Source organism: Mesoplodon bidens, assembly GCF_964165515.1.
Source record: "Mesoplodon bidens genome assembly, chromosome: 10".
NCBI classification, from domain to species: domain Eukaryota; kingdom Metazoa; phylum Chordata; class Mammalia; order Artiodactyla; family Ziphiidae; genus Mesoplodon; species Mesoplodon bidens.
The window spans coordinates 31,956,251-31,975,865 of record NC_138172.1 but is presented as its reverse complement, the minus strand read 5'-3'; the positions used below and the strand labels follow the sequence as shown (position 1 = coordinate 31,975,865).

The following is a 19,615-nucleotide window of genomic DNA, read 5'->3' as shown; positions in this document are numbered from 1 at the left end:
GCCGCTGAGCCTGCGCGTCCGGAGCCTGTGCTCCGCAACGGGAGAGGCCACAACAGTGAGAGGCCCACGTACCGCAAAAAAAAAAAAAAAAAAGAAAGAAAGAATAATTTTCAATTGATTCCAAGAAGTAATACAAATTACTAACTACTTACTAAAAGAAAAATGAAAAGGAAAAAATGATCATCTGCAATTTAAGAAATCTCAAAGGCCATCTTCCCACCATAAAGCCTATCCTATTTTCCTCCAATCCCTTTAAATAGTCATAGCACTTCCCTAGATAGGTCAATTTAGTGCCTGCAGTGACCCAGCCACCTTCTGAGGGAAATTCCTGCCCCACAGCCCCATGAAGGAAGCAAGACAAGGCCAGCACAGCTCCTGTCAGAACAAGCACTAGTAAACACGAGACCCAAGGGCACCCGCTCTACAGGCCAATCAACCAAGTGCCCAGATGGGGCTGGGTATGAAAATTCTGCCCAAGAGAGTACCAGTGCTCAAGTGGGCCAGTACAGATTCTCTCGGGAATGTGAAGAAGAGATGGGATTTGGAGCAGCAGGTTAGCTAGTGGCTGGTAACCAAAAAGAGAGGAAACAACACAAAGTGTAGCGGAACTGCATTAATACTAGGTTGCTAATGGGATCCATGGCTGCCCAGTTCTGGAAGAATCCATGAGTTCTATTCCCCAGAGTTGCCCAGGTGCCTGAAAATATTACATTTCCAGAAATAACATACAGTAATAGCACATTAAAAATTGTATTAAGGTGGTTTCACATATTTATTTCATTTATTTAGTTCTCACAATAATAGACAAGGCTAGTAATGGTATCCCCACTTTACATATAAGAAAACTAAGGTAAGAAAAAAGATGGAGAGAATTCACATTACTGACCATCTTCTAGAGTTTTTAATTTTCACAACTCTGTCAATTCTTCACATCTTTACAGAAGAGTGGACAAGTTCATAGTAGTTAAATAACTCTCCTGAAATTTAGCATCTAGTAAGTGCCACAACCAGGACTTGAACTTAGGTCTGCCTGATTCCAAAGTACACAAGCCACCATTCCTCACTCCACCCATAGTAGCAATCATTAACACACAATCACAGCCCTCTTCCTCCCCTAGCCAGGATGTAGCATATAACCCTACTCAATTCAGGAGTATGAGGAGGGTCTACAGAGCTGGTATTGTTACATGAAAGCCACCCAGCATTCCTGGAATAGAGAATGACACCAAAGCCAATATTTGCTCCACTTTGCTTTGTATCCCATGTTCTGACCAACCTGACTTAACCTCTGTCTCCACAATTCATGAAGGTAAGAACCTGGTCTGTTTTGTTCAACAGTCTATCTTCACACCTAGAACAGTTTCTGGTGCATAGTAGACACTAAAAAAATATTTCTTCAATCAGTGGATATACTCTCAGATTAGCTCTGTTAAACAACTCAGTATTTAGTAATATGTAATTCTTCTTTAAGTGTACATAGATCTTCCTTCCTTCACCTTGAGACCATTTTACTTTGTTACCTTTAAAGGAGAAATGGCAAAGATGCTGCATGCCGCAACTAAGACCTGGCACAGCCGAGTAAATAAATAAATAAATATTTAATAAATAAATAAAAATAAAGGAGAAATGGCAAACTTATAACCTATTTAGCCATATTCATGAAAATCTCTTTACATCTAAGTTAACCTGGAGTTTGCTGGTCTAAAACATATTGAGAAGTTTAGTGGCCTGTAACAGCTTAATCTTAGACTCTAAATTCACTTTTATGTGAATGCCCTTCAAATTTTTATTTCCTCAAATTAAAATACCAACTCAAAAGCAAATATACAAAATTCCATTTTTTATTACATAAAGATATCAACCATGGTTCATCTGGACATTGGTTTCCTAAGGTTTAAAATATTAGCAAGACAGTATAGAAGAAAAATGTTGGTATGTTTTACCCATATATATGAGTGCCTTAAATATATATATATAACATGTGTGTATATATATGTGTGTATATGCATGTATTTAAGGGGCTTATATATGCTCTATATATTTAAGTAAGTTAAAAGGATATAAAAACTACAGAACCTACCAAGTCTGTCTTTCAGGGAATTCCCTGGTGGCCCAGTGGTTTGGATTCCACACTTCCAATGCAGGGGGCCCGGGTTCAATCCCTGGTCAGGTAACTAGGATCCCACAAGCCGCACAGCGCAGCCCAAAAAAAACCCCACAAAAAAACAGTCTGCCTTTTAAAAACTCTGACTGTGGGACTTCCCTGGTGGCACAAGAATCCACTTGCCAATGCAGGGGACACAGGTTCAATCCCTGGCCCGGGAAGACTCCACATGCCATGGAGCAACAAAGCCCATGCACCACAACTACCGATCCTGCGCTCTAGAGCCCGTTAGCCACAACTACTGAGTCCACGCGCCACAACTACTGAAGCCCATGAGCTCTAGGGCCCACACACCACAACTACTAAGCCCACGAGCTGCAACTACTGAAGCCACACGCCTAGAGCCCGTGCTCTGCAACAAGAGAAGCCACCGCAATGAGAAGCCCAGGCACCACAACGAAGAGTAGCCCCACTCACCACAACTAGAGAAAAGCCCTTGCGCAGCAATGAAGACCCAATGCAGCCAAAAATAAAATTAAAATTAAAAAAAAAGTAAAGTAAAAACTCTGATTGTACTAGACTGTCAAATAGTATCTAGAATTTCATTTTAATGTATTCTGTTAGAACTACTCAGTGTTTTATTTTGGAACAAATATGATATTCAAAAAGAAACAATGCATATTTATATGCTACAGCTACTGAAATGGCCACACTGTACTTAAGATCAGAAAAATCAGAAAAGTTCAGGGACTTCCCTGATGGTCCAGTGGTTAAGACTCCATGCTTCCACTGCAGGGGCACAGGTTCGATCCCTGGTTAGGGAACTAAGATCCTGATTGCTGCACAGGCAAAAGAAAAAAATAAACAAATGAAAATAGAGATTTAAAAAAAATAAAATAAAAAAGAAAAATTCATACTTAACTTTAAAAACATCAACTCCCTATTTAAAAAACAAAAGAGGGGCTTCCCTGGTGGCTCAGTGGTTGAGAGTCCACCTGCCGATGCAGGGGACACGGGTTCGTGCCCCGGTCCAGGAAGATCCCACATGCTGCGGAGCGGCTGAGCCCGTGAGCCCTGGCTCCTGGGCCTGCGCGTCCAGAGCCTGTGCTCCACAGTGGGAGAGGCCACGACAGTGAGAGGCCCGCAAAAAAAAAAAGAAAGAAAGAAAGAAAAGTAACCACTACCAAGTATCTAGAACTGCACAAATTGCCACAGTTACTAGAATTATTACCTGTGTACATACTTTATTTTGTTAAAAAAAAAAGTTTAAATATAAGTTTGGGTAATCACTGTTAGTTTAGTTTTAGTCAGTTAGCTCCTGATAGCTATATGGGAAATAATCAACTGTGGATTAGTTCCAGTACCTGGAGATGCCTGTCACTTGAAGCTTCCTCTCTCCATAGCTCAAGTAAAGGCATCTCTGTTCCCCCAACCACTGGCATTCTGGGTGGCATTAAAGGGGGACAGAGAGCATCAACTAATGTCACTCTGGTTTTGTTACCTATGCTAAGATCTCCCATGTTACAGCAAATAAGGGAGAGGTGGCCAGGTAATAACCCAAGAGAAAAGTGAGTTTTATTTGATATAATTATTAAGGCTTAAGAATGATGACATATTTTACAACATGTTACAATAGAAAAAATGTGTCTCAGAAAAATATTAATATATATACTGGAAAAGAGTATTACAAAATGTTTTAAATGGGTCTATTCAAAGGTACATCTCTTTGCATACATCTACATCTCTCTAGCATTCCCAACTCAGTATGAAAATAATCATGGTCCCAGGAGGAGGAAAATTAGAAATATCAGCTAACTTACTGCCAGTATCATTTGGACATGGGAAAAATTCATGCCTGCCATGCACCCAAGTTGTGTGTGAATGGGTGTCTACCTGATGCCATGTGACTCGGTATCTGTCTCTACTGCATGACCCTGCCAGGTGTCCCAGGCCTGACAGAGACTACATTTCCCAAGAAACTTTGCCTTGATCTCCTACAGAACCATTAACTCACAAAGAACATCATCATAACCTTGGGGACTTCCCTGTTGGTGCAGTGGTTAAGAATCCGCCTGCCAATGCAGGGGACAAGGGTTCAAGCCCTGGTCAAGGAAGATCTGACATGCTGCGGAGCAACTAATCCCGTGAGCCACAACTACTGGGCCTGCGTGCCACAACTACTGAAGCCCACGCACTTAGAGAGCCCGTGCTCCGCAGCAAGAGAAGGCACCGCAATGAGAAGCCTGTGCAATGAAGAGTAGCCCCTGCTCACCGCAACTAGAGAAAGCCTGCACACAGCAACAAAGACCCAATGCAGCCAAAAATAAATAAATATTTTAAAATCAAAATAATAAAAATGTAACTGAAATACTGTATTAAAAAAAAAGAATTCCAACTAATAAATGTAGAAGGAATAAGGAAAATAGCAAATCACTATTAGAACACCAGAGTAATAATAGTTACTACAGGAAAGATCCACTTTTGGATGCTGAAATTAGCAAGCAAATTTGAGAAACAAGATACTGCACAGTCTCAAAGTATCTCCCACAAAATAAATATTTACTAATTATGAAGAGAAAAACAGTAAATTCACAGTGGATAAATCTGGCAGACATCATTTTAACCAAGTGATCAAGGTTAAAATCACCAATAATAAGACATTTTAACACCATGTACTCTTTGATATGATGCACCAAGAAGGGCACATCACGTCTGGGGTATTCTTCCCAATAATACATAATCCCAGACTAATCATAGGAACACACCAGAAAAACCCAAATCGAGAGACATACTACAAAATATCTGACCAATATTCTTCCAAAGTGTCAAAGTCATGAAATATAAGAAAAGACTGAGGAACTTCCACAGATTGCAGAGGGAGTTATGACACCTGTATGCAATGCAGGAACCTGGACTGGATCCTGAAAAAAAGGACATTAATAGAAAAACTAGTGAAATTGAATAAACTCTGTTGCTCAGTAAACAGTATAATGCCAATGTTATATTCTTAGATTTGATAATTGTACTATGTTTATATAAAATGTTAACATTAAAGGAAGCTGAATGAATTACTTTCATAACTCTAAAACTATCTCAAAATAAGGTTTTTAAAAAAGTAACACCTCTACTTCACATCATATTCAAAAAGTAACCCAAAGTGGATCAAAGACCTAAGTGTAAAACCTGAAACTATAAAACTCTTAGAGAAAATATAGGAATAAATCTTTATGACTGTGGATTAGACAATGGTTTCTAAGCTATGACACCAAAAACACAAACAACCATAAATAAATTGGACTTCATCAAAATTTAAAGCTTTTGCACTTCAAAGAACACTACAAAGAAAGTGAAGACATACTGCAGAATGGGAGAAAGTATCTGCAAATCGTATATCTGATAAGGGTCTAGAGTACAGGATCTATAAAGAACTCTTATAATTCAACAATAAAAAGTCAAATAACCCAATTTTTAAATGGGCAAAGGATCTGATTTGAAATTTCTCCAAAAAAGATATACAAGAGGCCAATAAGCACATGAAAAGACGCTCAATGTCATTAGTTATTAGGGAAAAACAAATAAAATTAAAGTAAGATACCACCTCATACCTCTAGGATGGCTGTAATCAAAAGGACAAAGTGGGGCTTCCCTGGTGGCGCAGTGGTTGAGAGTCCGCCTGCCGATGCAGGGGACACGGGTTTGTGCCCCGGTCCAGGGAGATCCCACATGCCATGGAGCGGCTGGGCCCGTGAGCCATGGCCGCTGAGCCTGCGCATCCGGAGCCTGTGCTCCGCAACGGGAGAGGCCACAACAGTGAGAGCCCCGCATACCGCAAAAAAAAAAGGACAAAGTGGTAGCAAGGATATGGAGAAATTAGGAGCCTGATACATTACTGATGAAAATGTGAAAATGAAGTCACATTGGAAAACCATTTAGTAGCTTCTCATAAAATTAAACATGGAGGACTTCCCTGGTGGCAAAGTGGTTAAGAATCCACCTGCCAATGCAGGGGACACAGGTTCGATCCCTGGTCCAGGAAGGTCCCACATACTATGGAACAACTAAGCCCGTGCGCCACAACTACTAAGCCTGCTTTCTAGAGCCCATGCACCACAACTACTGAGCCCCCATGCTGCAACTACTGAAGCCTGCAAGCCTAGAGCCCGCGCTCCACAATAAGAGAAGCCACCGCGATGAGAAGCACACGCACCACAACGAAGGGTATCCCCGGCTCGCCGCAACTAGAGAAAGCCCGTGCACAGCAACAACGACCCAAAGCAGCCAAAAAAAAAAAAAAATTAAACATGGAGTTACCATATGACCCAGTAATTTCACTCCTAGGTATACATCCAAGAGAAGTGAAAAGCATACATCCACACAAAAACTTGTACATGAACGTTCATAACAGCATTATTCATCATAGCCAAAAGGTGGAAACAATCCAAATTTCCATCAAATGATGAATGGATAAACAAAATGTGATGTATCCGGACTTCCCTGGTGGCGAAGTGGTTAAGAATCCGCCTGCTAAGGCAGGGGACACAGGTTTGAGCCCTGGTCTGGGAAGATCCCACATGCTGCAGAGCAACTAAGCCCGTGCACCACAACTACTGAGCCCACACGCCGCAACTACTGAAGCCCACCCGCCTAGAGCCTGTGCTCCACAAGAGAAGCCACCGCAATGAGAAGCCCGCGCACCGCAACAAAGAATAGCCCCGGCTCGCCGCAACTAGAGAAAGCCCACGCAAAGCAACAAAGACCCAACACAGCCAAAAATAAATAAATAAATAAACTTATTTTTTAAAAAGTGATGTATCCATATAATGATATAAAACTCAACCATATAAAGGAATGAAGTACCAATACATACTACAACATGGATGAATCTTGAAAACATACTAAGTGAAAGAAGCCAGACACAAAAGGCCACGTGTTGTATGATTCCATTCATATGAAATATACAGAAAAGGAGAATCCATAGAGACAAAGTAGGTAAGTGGTTGCCAGGACCTGGAGGGGAAAGGAGAATGTGTCGTGACTGAAAGAGGATGTAAGGGAAATTTGGGGGCAGTAATAATATTGCTTCTTGATCTCTATGGTAGTAACATGGTATATTCACTTTTTGAAAATTCACCAAAATACAGATTTAGGATTTGTGCACTTTTCTACATGTGTTACACTTCAATGAAAATGTTACTTACTTTAAAAAGTGGAAAAAATGGCCTGAAATCACAGTATCCTCAAGTCTAAGATTCCCGCTTGCTCAAGATTGAAGTTAAATTACGCTACTAGAAAACTTGATCAGTTTGAAAATGGAATGGACGGTAAAGCATTTCTCAAAAAAAAGTAAAGTTTAGGTACAGTTTTCCATTTTTCACATCATTCATCACAGTAAGTACAAAAACATAAAGTACTTGTGAAAGAACTAACTAGACAGGAGAACGTCCCAGATTATCTCCAGATTATATAATTTCATAACTGAATCAGAGATTAGTAACACCAAGGAAGCTTTTGTAGAATCTGGGAGCCTAAGAAGCTCAAGAGGTCACTAAGGTTTTAAACCTCAAATCATAGAACTACATCAAGCTACCACGAAGTGCTACTATTTCACAAGGAAATTTAAAGGCCATTATTAGTACCCTGCAAATCCTATCCTAACATTCACTGTTGAATGGTCTACCTTCCATGCTAGACTGCAAACTCAATAAGGAAGGGATAATCAAGGCTTTATCTCCAGAACATACCATTGTCTGGATATGGAAGTTGCCCAGTAAATATCTGAATAGATGGTTCAATGAGACAGTATAACAGCATGCAATTATACACACCCATTTCGATTAAAACAGTGAACATGCTGAGGATCAAATACTGAGGCTATGGGTCACCCAGAAGAGAGGAAGAAACACGAAAACCTTTCACACAACTGCCTTTATCCTTCTCAGAAAAATAAACAGAAACTTTGCTAAGATAAAGAAAACTGTGCTGACTACTCCAGGTTCCACCCTGTTAGGGGATAAGGGGGAATAAATAGGCAGTGACCCAACAAAAAACAGAAGTGGGAAAAAAAGCAGAGTCAATTCTGCTACCTGCTCTTTTAAAAACAGCATAAGTTTACCTTCACCCTAAAGCAGGGCTTTATCTTCAATTTGTTAGAAAAAAAAGTAGGGAGGGATCAGTAATGAAATGATTATAAATTGTCCTGCTTTTTTTTTTTTTTTTTTTTTGCGGTATGCGGGCCTCTCACTGTTGTGGCCTCTCCCATTGCGGAGCACTGGCTCCGGACGCGCAGGCCCAGCGGCCATGGCCCACGGGCCCAGCCACTCCGCGGCACGTGGGATCCTCCCAGACCGGGGCACGAACCCGTATCCCCTGCATCGGCAGGCGGACTCTCAACCACCGCGCCACCAGGAAAGCCCTGTCCTGCTTTTTATAGATAATTTAACTGGCCTGAAATTCTTTTCACCAAAGAGGTGAAATACAAACTATGTACATATACATATATGTATGTACACATATATGTACATACAAATAGGCTATGTCATAGATTATCAGCAAAGTGAAAACTAATAAACTTGATTCCCAGAAAGTGCTTTAAATGCTTGTGACTGACACAAGTTTAGCTTGGATGATTCACATCCAAAGCTGTGTATTTTTTAAAATAAATTTAAGGCAAAATAACAGGAGTGAGGGAATAGCCAAGATAGTCCCACACTGATTATTGAATGTGCAAGGACACTAATTATAAAAAAGGGGCTAGGGACTTCCCTGATGCAGTGGTTAAGAATCCACCTGTCGGGCTTCCCTGGTGGCGCAGTGGTTGAGAGTCCGCCTGCCGATGCAGAGGACATGGGTTTGTGTCCCGGTCTGGGAAGATCCCACATGCGGCAGAGCAGCTGGGCCCATGAGCCATGGCCACTGAGCCTGCGCATCCGGAGCCTGTGCTCCGCAGCGGGAGATGCCACAACAGTGAGAGGACCGCGTACCGCCAAAAAAAAAAAAAAAAAAAAAGAATCCACCTGTCAATTCAGGGGACACGGGTTCGATCCCTGGTCCAGGAAGCTTTCACATGCCACGGAGCAATTAAGCCTGTGCGCCACTACTAAGCCTGTGCTCTAGAGCCCATGTGCCACAACTACTGAGCCCGCGTGTCACAACTACTGAAGCCCAAACTCCTAGAGCCAGTGCTCCGCAACAAGAGAAGCCACTGCAATGAGAAGCCTGCACACCGCAACAAAGAGTAGCCCCTGCTCGCCGCAACTAGAGAAAGCCCGCGTGCAGCAACGAAGACCCAATGCAGCCAAAAATAAAAAAATAAAACAAAATTTAAAAAATATTTTTAAAAAGGGGGGCTAACATATTGGGTATGCATTAAATGACAGATATTAACTTTTACATGCTTTATCTCACTTAGTACCTCCAACAATGCTCAGGATATTATTTTGCCATTTTATAATTGAGGAAAATGAGACTCAGAGAACTGAAGAAACTGGTCAAAAATCGGACAATTAGCATATGCTCAACACCCCAAAGCTTGTACTCTTTTCACTAGATTGATATTCTGTCCAAAAAGTTGATAGGTCATAGCCTTCAACAGGGGGAAAGCCACCAATGATTTCTCGATTCTTACAAAATTGGGGTGGGGGCTAGAGAGTTTCAAGAGGTAATCTCAAATTACAGATGTGTCACCTCCCATGATGTGCTGTGAGTTCCGTGAGTTCACATGATTTAAAGGCCCTCAAAAAATGAAGACCATCTCTAAGGAAGTGTGTACAGGTGGCAAACAACTCTTCACACTATGAAGAAAAAAAGAAACTACCAAATATCCAAATTAGGGGAAATGGTTAAATAAATTATGGTCCATAAAAAAATATTTATGAGGACTCTTTAACGATATGGCAAATTGTTTATGAGAATGCTTATCAGTAATGGCAGACTCTTACAGCAGACCTATTTGGGGGACTGCTGCCCAGACCATGCTTTCAAGTGTCCCCTCCTTTTGCAGGGGTGAGCCTAAGTGGCCACTATGGTTACTGAAACACTGTCTCCTTACCGCAACTGACTCAACAACAGAGAGCACCTAACCCATGCTGAACCAATCAGATACTCTAGTATTTGAATTAAGCTTCTGCCTGGTTCCAGAATACAAAACTAGAAGTTTGGCTAATATCAGTACCGTGGAAACCCAAAGTCAAGTGAAATGGGGGAGCAGAAATTGAGACCCTTGCAGAGGAAACCAGCCTCAGCACAGAGAATAGAACAGACATGCAAAGAGAAGCAGAACCACACAGCTCCACAGAGACAAAGGGAAAAGCCTGGGGCTTTCCAAATTCCATGAGGTTCAACCCTGCTTCCTGTAACTGGTTCCAAAAGATTCCTTACAATCAATTTCTCTTCACTTAAATTTGAGAGGATTTCTGTTCTTAACAATCAGACTAATCCTTGACAGATACAAAATTATATAAAGAAAAACAGCATTAACAAAAATGCCAAGTATTAATCTCTTAATATAATTATGAGTGATGTTTTCTAGTGTTTATAATTCCCTTTCTTGCCAAGTTTTCAACAATGAACATATTATTACTCAATGAGAAAAAAAAACTGGAATGAGGCAATTCTGGATTCAGATAATTAATTAAGGCTTTATTATAAAATCAGGTAATTTCACAGAGCTGGAAGTGACATAGAATATATAAAATTCAGAGGATTTCAAACCTTGTTCCAGAGGACCCTTAGTGTCACTCTGGTGATGCCAGAGCCATCTCAGGGGAAAAGAAAGAAGCTGAGCACACCTCCTGTAGTCAACACCTTTTGCAGTCTCTTCCCAGCTAAAAAGACCCCCTTCACTGTCCCCTTCTTCTAGGACAGGGTTTCCAACAGACATTTTATGCAACACAGACCACTCCTCCAACCACTCAGGTCTTCAGCTGATTATAGCAGAGTGAGAATCTGCTCCAAACCAGGCCTGAGTACCTTCCTCTGGTGTTTGGAATGAGAATGACATTCACTGTCTTCATTGAAGTGGCTGAAAAGGGCAACTTCGCCATAAAGATCACAGAAGCAGAGAAGTTAGTTTAAAGGAGAGCATGAAGCATGAACAAAATCCATAAAACAAGAGCATAAACAAGAGACTTCCCTGGTTCTGGGCTCTAGTCGTTTTCTGGAAGTCCCTCTAGGTTTGTACCTTGGACATCCTGAAACACCTCTGTGGCCTTACAGCAAATGTGCCTTTTCTCCTTCAGCTATAGCTTAGTTTTTGTCGTCCACAACCAAATATATACACACAGGCCCCATTTCCACCAGATTAGCCACTGAGGTACATCTGATTTTCATCTACCCAGAAAAAAAGTTCCCCTACTTTAAAAAGAATACTGATTTGGGATTCCCTGGTGGCACAGTGGTTGAGAGTCCGCCTGCCAATGCAGGGGGCATGGGTTCGTGCCTCGGTCCGGGAAGATCCCACATGCCGAGGAGCAGCTGGGCCTGTGAGCCATGGCCACTGAGCCTGCACGTCTGGAGCCTGTGCTCCACAACGGGAGAGGCCACAGCAGTGAGAGGCCCGCGTACTGCAAAAAAAAAAAAAAAGAATACTGATTCTAGTACTTCAACTTCATTTTTCTAGTGAGAAAACTAAGGTCCAAAGGCCTCATCTTCACAAAGCAAAAGTTAGGGGTTCTCTTCATTGAAAATGAAAAAGAGAATTTCAGTGCTTCCCAAATACGGACTTACCTAGGTCTTACTGAGTCCAAGGCACTGTTCCAAATGCTTCATCAACATTAACTTACCTAACCCTCGCAACAGGGCCATGATATAGGTACTGTTATCCTGTCACAGAGGAGTGTGAGGCTCAGATGAGCTAAGTAACGTACCCCAAGTCACAGAGATTCAAGCCTAGGCAGTCTAGCTCTAGAGTCTGAGTTCTTGGTCAATATTCTACATTATCTCTTTAGTAGGGATTTAAGCTTAAATAAGTGGCATTGTTTATACATTTAAAATTTGCAACTGGTACTTTCTATCATGGCAGAACTGACTTCTTAAGTCTCTCTCAAGCCTAAGACTAAATGACTGCATTTCTGATAACACAACTGAGTGTGTTGTTGGAGGATATACTGTCCAAACTTAGTTTTTAACCTATTAACTTCCCTTCTGAATCCCTATGGTTGTGCATTATAGGAAGTAGGGTGGGGCTATTATGTCATTTCTCCAACACAATTCTGTACTTACCTTCTTGCCCCATTACAGCCATCCCTCCTGTCCATTTTTGGCCTGGATATGGCCATATTACAAAAGTGAAATATATTTTCAACTATTTTGTTATATTAATTATTAATTTGTATTCCTTTTTCTTCATTTTAAAAGTGGCATTCTACATTTCTCAGGAAAACAAAACAAAATTAAATTGTGTTGCCTCTCAATGTGTTTATCTTTCTTGGGATCCTTTATTAGGGAATCTTCCCCACCCTCACCCTACACTTTCTAAAATCAGTGATTCTTAACCTGAGGATAATGCAACAGAAACTCCATAAATGACCCCCAGATAGTCAGTGGAAGCATATACATGGTTTTGTATTACCATTTTCCTTAGGGAGAGAGTTCATGAAGTTCATAACTTATCTGCATTCTGGACCTTTTAAAAATGTGAAGAACCAAAGACCTAAAGAAAACTCTGTGCAATAGCATATACTATGGGAAATGAAATTCAAAATAGTCTCAGTGATTCACATTTTTGTAGCACCTCAATACCTGCTAAGTATTGTTTATTAGGTCAGAAAAAAACATACACGTTATAAAGAATGCCCAAATGGTCAGAGTCCAAAAGGATCTCCTTTAATTATTCAAAAATGTAATCGACTACAACAACTCAATCCTATGCTTTCTGATTAAATCGTATTTTGCTATACATATAGCTTCAGGATAATATGTCAGTGTAAATGATAGATGACATAAATCTCTTCTTCACAGTCTTTGGGAACTGTTATTTCCATCTCAAAGTACTGTTCATGTATTCACTCACTCTACCAATTTTTTATTGAACACTGTCACGTGCCAGGCACTGCATTTAGCCCTATCTGCTAGTGTGATTAATTCTTGGTTCTCCTCTAAATTGTAGTCTTACTCTATGAATACAGGTTAGAGTATATCTTTCATATACGTCTGCTCAGCAACCAAGATAATGCCTAAATCTTAGTGGAAACTTAAAGTGTATTGAGCTATGTAATGATAAAACACAGAGAAGACAGGCTAAATACACACTCCACATTAAGAAATACCTCCCTGGCCAATTTTCATAGCCCACTCATGCCACTAAAGTCAGAATGAGATGATTCATTAAAATCTGTCAATGCCACCAAAACAAACAAAAAAATCTAAACATAGGTCCTTCTGACTCTACGTTTTTCTTGGCTACATAAAGACAAGCAATCTCTTACGCTACAGAAGGAACCCTAAATAATGTCAAGATTACAAGGCCTTTCAACAAGGCGCTATAAAAATGGAAAACTTGACAAATTCACAAGCGAACGATTTCCCTTATGTTCATCTTGCTATTAGCTTTCAGGCCGCCTCAGAAGCAACATCAAGAAATAACAGAGATGAGGAACAAAAGGAGGAAAAGGAGAAAACCCCTGCTGAGACAAGCATTTCGGCTCAGGCTGAGTGGAATGCTCTGAGAGTCGCTGCAAATGACCAAAACAATCCATGAGTCTAAAAAAAGTTGGTTGTGTGAGGTCTGGCTATTATAGTTCACCATATGTCAGGGGCATTGTCTGCTTCTTGAAAAAGTCCCAAACATCCTGCCTGCAGTCTTCTCCGGGTGCCGCTAACCATTCTAGTTATTCCTGTGACACCGGGTTAAAAAAAAAGAAGAAAGAAAAAGAAAACAGGGCCATCAACAAGTATTTAGGAGGGGCCTAGAGAGAACTTTTCACCCTTAGCCACAGCCCACGATCCTCCCACGGGAACTGCCTCTGGACCGCAGCCCGGTAGACGGCGGAGGGGCTGCCGGCCACGCCCGGATGCGCAGCGGACAGGGTCCAGGCCGGTCAGCCCGCGGGCCACAAGCTCTGCTGGGGCTGCCCCAGCGCGGGGACCGGGACGGGGCGCGGGAGCCAGGTGCGGCCGGGCCTCACCTCCACGGCTTGGCCCAGCTCCAGGTCGAAGCCCACCACACACACGCAATGCAGCCAGGCTGAGAAACCGTCCCAGCGCAGCAGGCCCCGGCTGCGGCCCTCGTCCTCTTCAACGTCCTCTGGCGCGTCTCCCGCTGCCACCACGGCCGGCCCCTCGCGTTCCTCGTCCGCTGCCCCCGCCTCATCCAGCGGCCCGCGGGAGCCGGGCCCCGAGCCTGCCAGGCCCCGCAGAGCCATCCGCCGCCCCCTGGCTGTTTGCGCCGCCTCCACTGCAGACCGCGCTACAGAGCGCGCTCGGCTCCGCGCAGACGCAGCCACAGCTGCCGCAGCCGCGGGGGACGGGCTCGGCCGGGGCGGGGCCGCGGCCCATGTGACCCTGGGAGCCCGGCTCTGCATGGGTCCTCCTGTACCGCCTCCCGGAGTAAAAGACGTCGCGCAGGCCCTTGACGGGGATTGTGAAGACTGCTCTAGAGCCTCCTTGCTTTAAAGCTCTTCAAGACTGAAGCAGTGAATCCTGGAATCCTCCTTCGCAGTCCAACGACCAGGGAATGAATTATTCTTGGAATGACACCGTTCATAATTATAAGGTATTATAAAATTGTTAGAACATAATGGTAACGGTGGCTAACATTTATTGAGCACTTACTTTGTGCCAGATGATGTGCCAAGCAAGTATTTGCAAATATTACTTCATTGAATCTAGTAGGTAGACATCGTTGTATATTTCTTTTCAGGTAAACTGAGGTCTGAGAGGTTATGTGACTAGCCAAGCAAGTATTAAAACACTGATGCAGGCTTACAGTTCACTCAGGCAATCTGCTGACAGAGATCTGTGCCTTCATTCAGCAGCTCCCTCTCCACCAAGCCGCCTCCCACCTTTCTTGGCCTGGTTGCCTGTGACTCACTCAGCACTCATCCATCTCCAGACCTTTCTGGAACACCTCTACAACAACCTGAGGATCACTTTCTCTCAGCAGGGGTCTAGTCTCAGGCAGCTTAGTATTCTTGGAGATCGGCGTTGGGCTGGGCACCCAGGAGGCACTTAGTCTATTGAATTGTTACTGATTATGGGTCCAGCGTGGTGCTACAGACTAGGATTTATTTAGCACCTACTGTGCTGAGCATAAACTGCAAAGTAGAAGTAAATCAGAAACACACAATAATACCCCCAATAGAAAAGTGAGTGAAAGACAATGAATAATAACTCACAAAAAACGTGTTTTTAGAAAACAGCACAGTATTCATGCTTTTACACACATTATCTTACCTAATCCTCCCAACAGCCAAAAAGGTAGGTCCTATTATTCCCATTTTACAGATAAGGGCCCTGAGGCTCCATGAGATGATGATAATGTCACAGCCAGTAGGTGGCAAAACAAAGACTTAAGCCCACATCTCTCTCACTGAACCTGAGCTCCTAAGCATTTTGCTGCACCACCCAGTCAAATCTACCCTGTCTGACAAGCATTGTTCTATCCATATCCATAGGATTTTTATTTGAAGTAAGTGTTAGTATCTCTCTTTTCAAGGAGAGGGTCAAGCATCTTCAGACATCAGTAGTGATGTTTGCAAGAGTCTTTCTTGAGGACATAAGATGAATTAGAGACGGCATTAAAGTTAAGAGGCCAATTCTTTGGCTGAAGCTATCTGCCCTCCTACTCCAGAGAACCACTGTAGTTAGAGAGAAAAAATATATTCTGCATTTAAGTAAGTCTCTAGACCTGCTATTAGGAAAAAACAGTAACAGTTTTTAGTCTTGAAAACAGTATTAGAAAGAGCACTAGACAGGTGCTAGTGGATTTGGATTTTAGCACCTGCTCCATCCACAGTCATGGTAGGCAAGCTGCTCCAAGACCCTGTTTCTGCATTGGTAAAATAGGAATGATCATTCTGGTCTATTTACATAACTGATTATGGGGAAGAGCCAAGCTATTGCAACGTACACGTTTTACTGGACACTACCTCATTATTAATGATTAATGAGCTTTAAACACCAGTTGTTCCACAGGACTGCTTCTTTGACATGTGGACAGACTGGCATTCCCTGAAATGCTGCTTTATAATTTTGGATTAAGAGTAATCTTTTCAAAATGTAATATCCTGAAAACTATTAAGAGGACCGTAAGTTTGATGAGAAAGAAAGCAAACCAGGGCTTTAAAGAATCTTCAAAGAGAAAAAAAAATCATTCCATCTGCTTCGAAAACAACAAACACTACTACCCAAATCTTTATACACAAAATTGACAACCATGAGGGAAAAGAGAAAGTTCCTATGACTTTTTTTCCTTCCATCCTCATAACTTTGATATTTGACCTTAGAGTCAATTTTAGCATAGTTTCTATGGTTAATACTTGTATGACATCTGAGGCAAAAAGGTACTAACACTTACTTCCTTCTTGAGGTTCTGTCATTAGAACCTTTGAATCTGTAAGGATCTTAGATCAGTTTGTCTCTCCAAACCTCCCATCCTATTTGTGAATCTTCTGGTGTTTGGTCAGCCAGTCACCATTCTAACACCCCTTATTAAGGTAAAGTCACTACCTTGCAAAGCTCCTATTTTCTGGATGTTCGTAAGGGCTAGAAAATTCTTCCTTTTATGGAGACAAGATCAACCGCTTTGTAATGTACACCCATTGGTCTAAGTTGTGCTTGCTGAGATTATACAGAAGAGTTCAACTCTTCTACATGATAGCCCTGTGAATATTTGGAAGTGGTTATCCCACATCCTTATGCCTCTAGTTTCCAGGGTGAACTACCCCAATTCCTCTAACTGTTCCTCAAAGGATGTAGTTTCTGGGCCATTCATCATCCTGTTGCCCAACTTGGGCGTACTCCAACTTGTCAACATCACTTTTAAAATGCTGTGCCCAGGAGGAAACACCATCCTCCAGGTGTGGTCTGACCACTGCAGAGTGTACTCTGGGACTATTACCTTACTTGTCCCAGCCACAGCCTTCGATTAATGCTGGTTCAGATCACATTGGCTAGTTTTGGCAGCTAGGTCACATCACTGGCTCAGGTTGCTTTTACTGTCAACTAAAGCCCTGGGTCTTTTTTCATGTGAGGAGCACTTAAGTCAGGGTAGGCTGCTATAGCCAAGAGCGTGACTGGATTCACGGCTCTGCTGATCTTCTAATATTACCAACAATACTGAGAGCAGGATTAAAAACATTCCATACTTCCCTATTCACCTGTAACCAAACTCCTGGCATTTCAGCAATTTTCATAGTTGAAGAAGAAGAAAGATAAAAGGAAAGGGTGAGCTGTAGATAATGGTGTGAATTGCAATGCCAAGGTCTCTGGACTTAGTTTTACCAAAAGGACCTGAAGGGAATCCTAATGTCCTAGATATCCACCTACTTGGGCAGCCAGAGGACTTCTTCTTGCTCCTGAGCTAAATGCTGCTGCAGCTGCTCGGGCAAGAAAATAGAGGGAATACAGAGGCTCAGGTGCCAATGTGTTATCAATAGAGAACTGAGTTTACTGCCACATGATTCAGAGACAAAATGCTCAAATGCACATTTTGAAGGGAGGATCCAGGCAAAGAAGACAAAATATACTGTTAGGTGTTTCCTAAATAGTACTTGTGAAAGCTTTAAAAAAAGAAGATGAAGAGCTTTGGTTTTTCATTTTTACATTGCTAATATCTATACTTGTGACAGGTACTCAGTAAATATTTACTGAATGAATGAAAACACTAAAAAAATCTTTAATTGCTCTTCTCCTATTTTACAAAATTTTCCTTTCATGGTCAGTTGTATGAACACATGAAAAGTTAACATAAAAATGTTTCTTAAATGTAGTTCACTCTTAGCTTACGAAAAGTAAACATAGTAACACCTCACTTGATTTGAAGCCTACTTTACCAACTGTTTGACCCAGTTAGTACCAGGACGTAGATTTAAAAGGCTCACTACGAAAAGCCAGACAGAAAGGATAACTAGTGAAGTTCATGCTCTTTAATCAGAGAGATGTGAGGCTTTTACTCATAAATTATTTTGACTAAATCTACACAAATTCTAGTAGATGTGCTGGTCTGGTTTCCCAGACTAAGCAGCAAATAAGAGTGAAGAGGCTGCTTGAGGCTGAGGATGAGAAGAGCAGGAAGCAAAAACCTACAGTTAACAGAATGGAAGGAAAAGGAAGAAATAAGTCAGAAAACAAATTCAGAAAGACACACAGTAAACTATTAACAGTGGTTGCCCCATGGGGAATAGAAACGCTGGGGAAAAGAAGTGCTGATGAATAGAAATAAGGAGCTTTGCTTTTTATCTTACACAATTCTGTATTGTTTTAGTTATTTGGAGAGGGCATGTATTGCTTTTGTAACTAAACATTGAGAAATAACAAGAGAGGGCTTCCCTGGTGGTACAGTGGTTAAGAATCCGCCTCCCACTGCAAGGGACATGGGTTCGAGCACTGGTCGGGGAAGATCCCACCTTCCGCGGAGCAACTAAGCCCGTGCACCACAACTACTGCTTCTGCACTCTAGAGCCCACGAGCCACAACTACTGAGCCCGCACGCCTAAGCCCACGCTCCGTAACAAGAGAAGCCACCACAATGAGAAGCCCATGCACAGCAAAGAAGAGTAGCCCCCACTCGCTGCGCGCAACAACAAAGACCAAAAGCAGCCAAAAATAAATAAAATAAATAAATTTTAAAAAAAGAGAGAGTCCTACTGTCCAAGAGCGTGATAGAGTTGCTTATAATAGTGAAGAATTGGAAACTACTAAATGTCTAACAAGGGGAGATTGACTGAAAAATGCCATTCAATAGACTATTCAGCGGTCATTAAAAATGTCATATAAAGATGTTAAAAAAAGTCATAGGGCTTCCCTGGTGGCGCAGTGGTTGAGAGTCCGCCTGCTGATGCAGGGGATGCGGGTTCGTGCCCTGGTCCGGGAAGATCCCACATGCCACGGAGCGGCTGGGCCCATGAGCCATGGCCGCTGAGCCTGCACGTCCGGAGCCTGTGCTCCGCAACGAGAGAGGCCACAACAGTGAGGGGCCCGCGTACCGCAAAAAAAAAAAAAAATCATAAAAGAATATTCTGTAGCACAGAAATGTTCAAATTTTATATTTTAAGTAGAAAAAGGTAGGTCACAAAATATAATGAATGATCCTGTTTGTATAGACTATCTAAAAAACAAAAAAAAGACCCTGGAGTTGATAAAAAAATATCCTGACTTAGGAGAAATTTTTTGCTTAGAATTAAACATTTCTTTTTTTTATCTGTGTAATATCTATTTAACTAAAAGCTTTCTTTATATATATATATATATATATATATATATATATATAATAAGAAAACAACTGAAACAGAAAGGAAAGGAATTAAATCACAATGTTTTCACTAATATCTTTGTGGCAGAAATTGCTATGCCACT

General features: G+C 41.9%; 1 protein-coding gene and 1 long non-coding RNA gene across 3 annotated transcripts in view; one reads left to right on the top strand and one right to left on the bottom strand.

Annotated features, from left to right (window-relative positions):
* DENND6A (DENN domain containing 6A) overlaps positions 1–14,709 on the bottom strand; it is a 53,335-nt gene extending 38,626 nt beyond the window's left edge. For both annotated transcript variants that reach the window (XM_081247450.1, XM_081247451.1), the window contains exon 1: positions 14,227–14,709. In XM_081247450.1, the coding sequence (XP_081103576.1) occupies positions 14,227–14,622 (396 nt within the window). In that variant the 5' untranslated portion in view covers positions 14,623–14,709. The remainder of the gene's footprint in view (positions 1–14,226) is intronic.
* A 21-nt stretch (positions 14,710–14,730) lies between these two features.
* The window catches only part of LOC308624353, a 30,079-nt gene continuing 25,194 nt past the window's right edge, over positions 14,731–19,615 (top strand). The window contains exon 1 of the long non-coding RNA XR_014016959.1: positions 14,731–14,813. This is a non-coding gene — a long non-coding RNA (uncharacterized lncRNA). The remainder of the gene's footprint in view (positions 14,814–19,615) is intronic.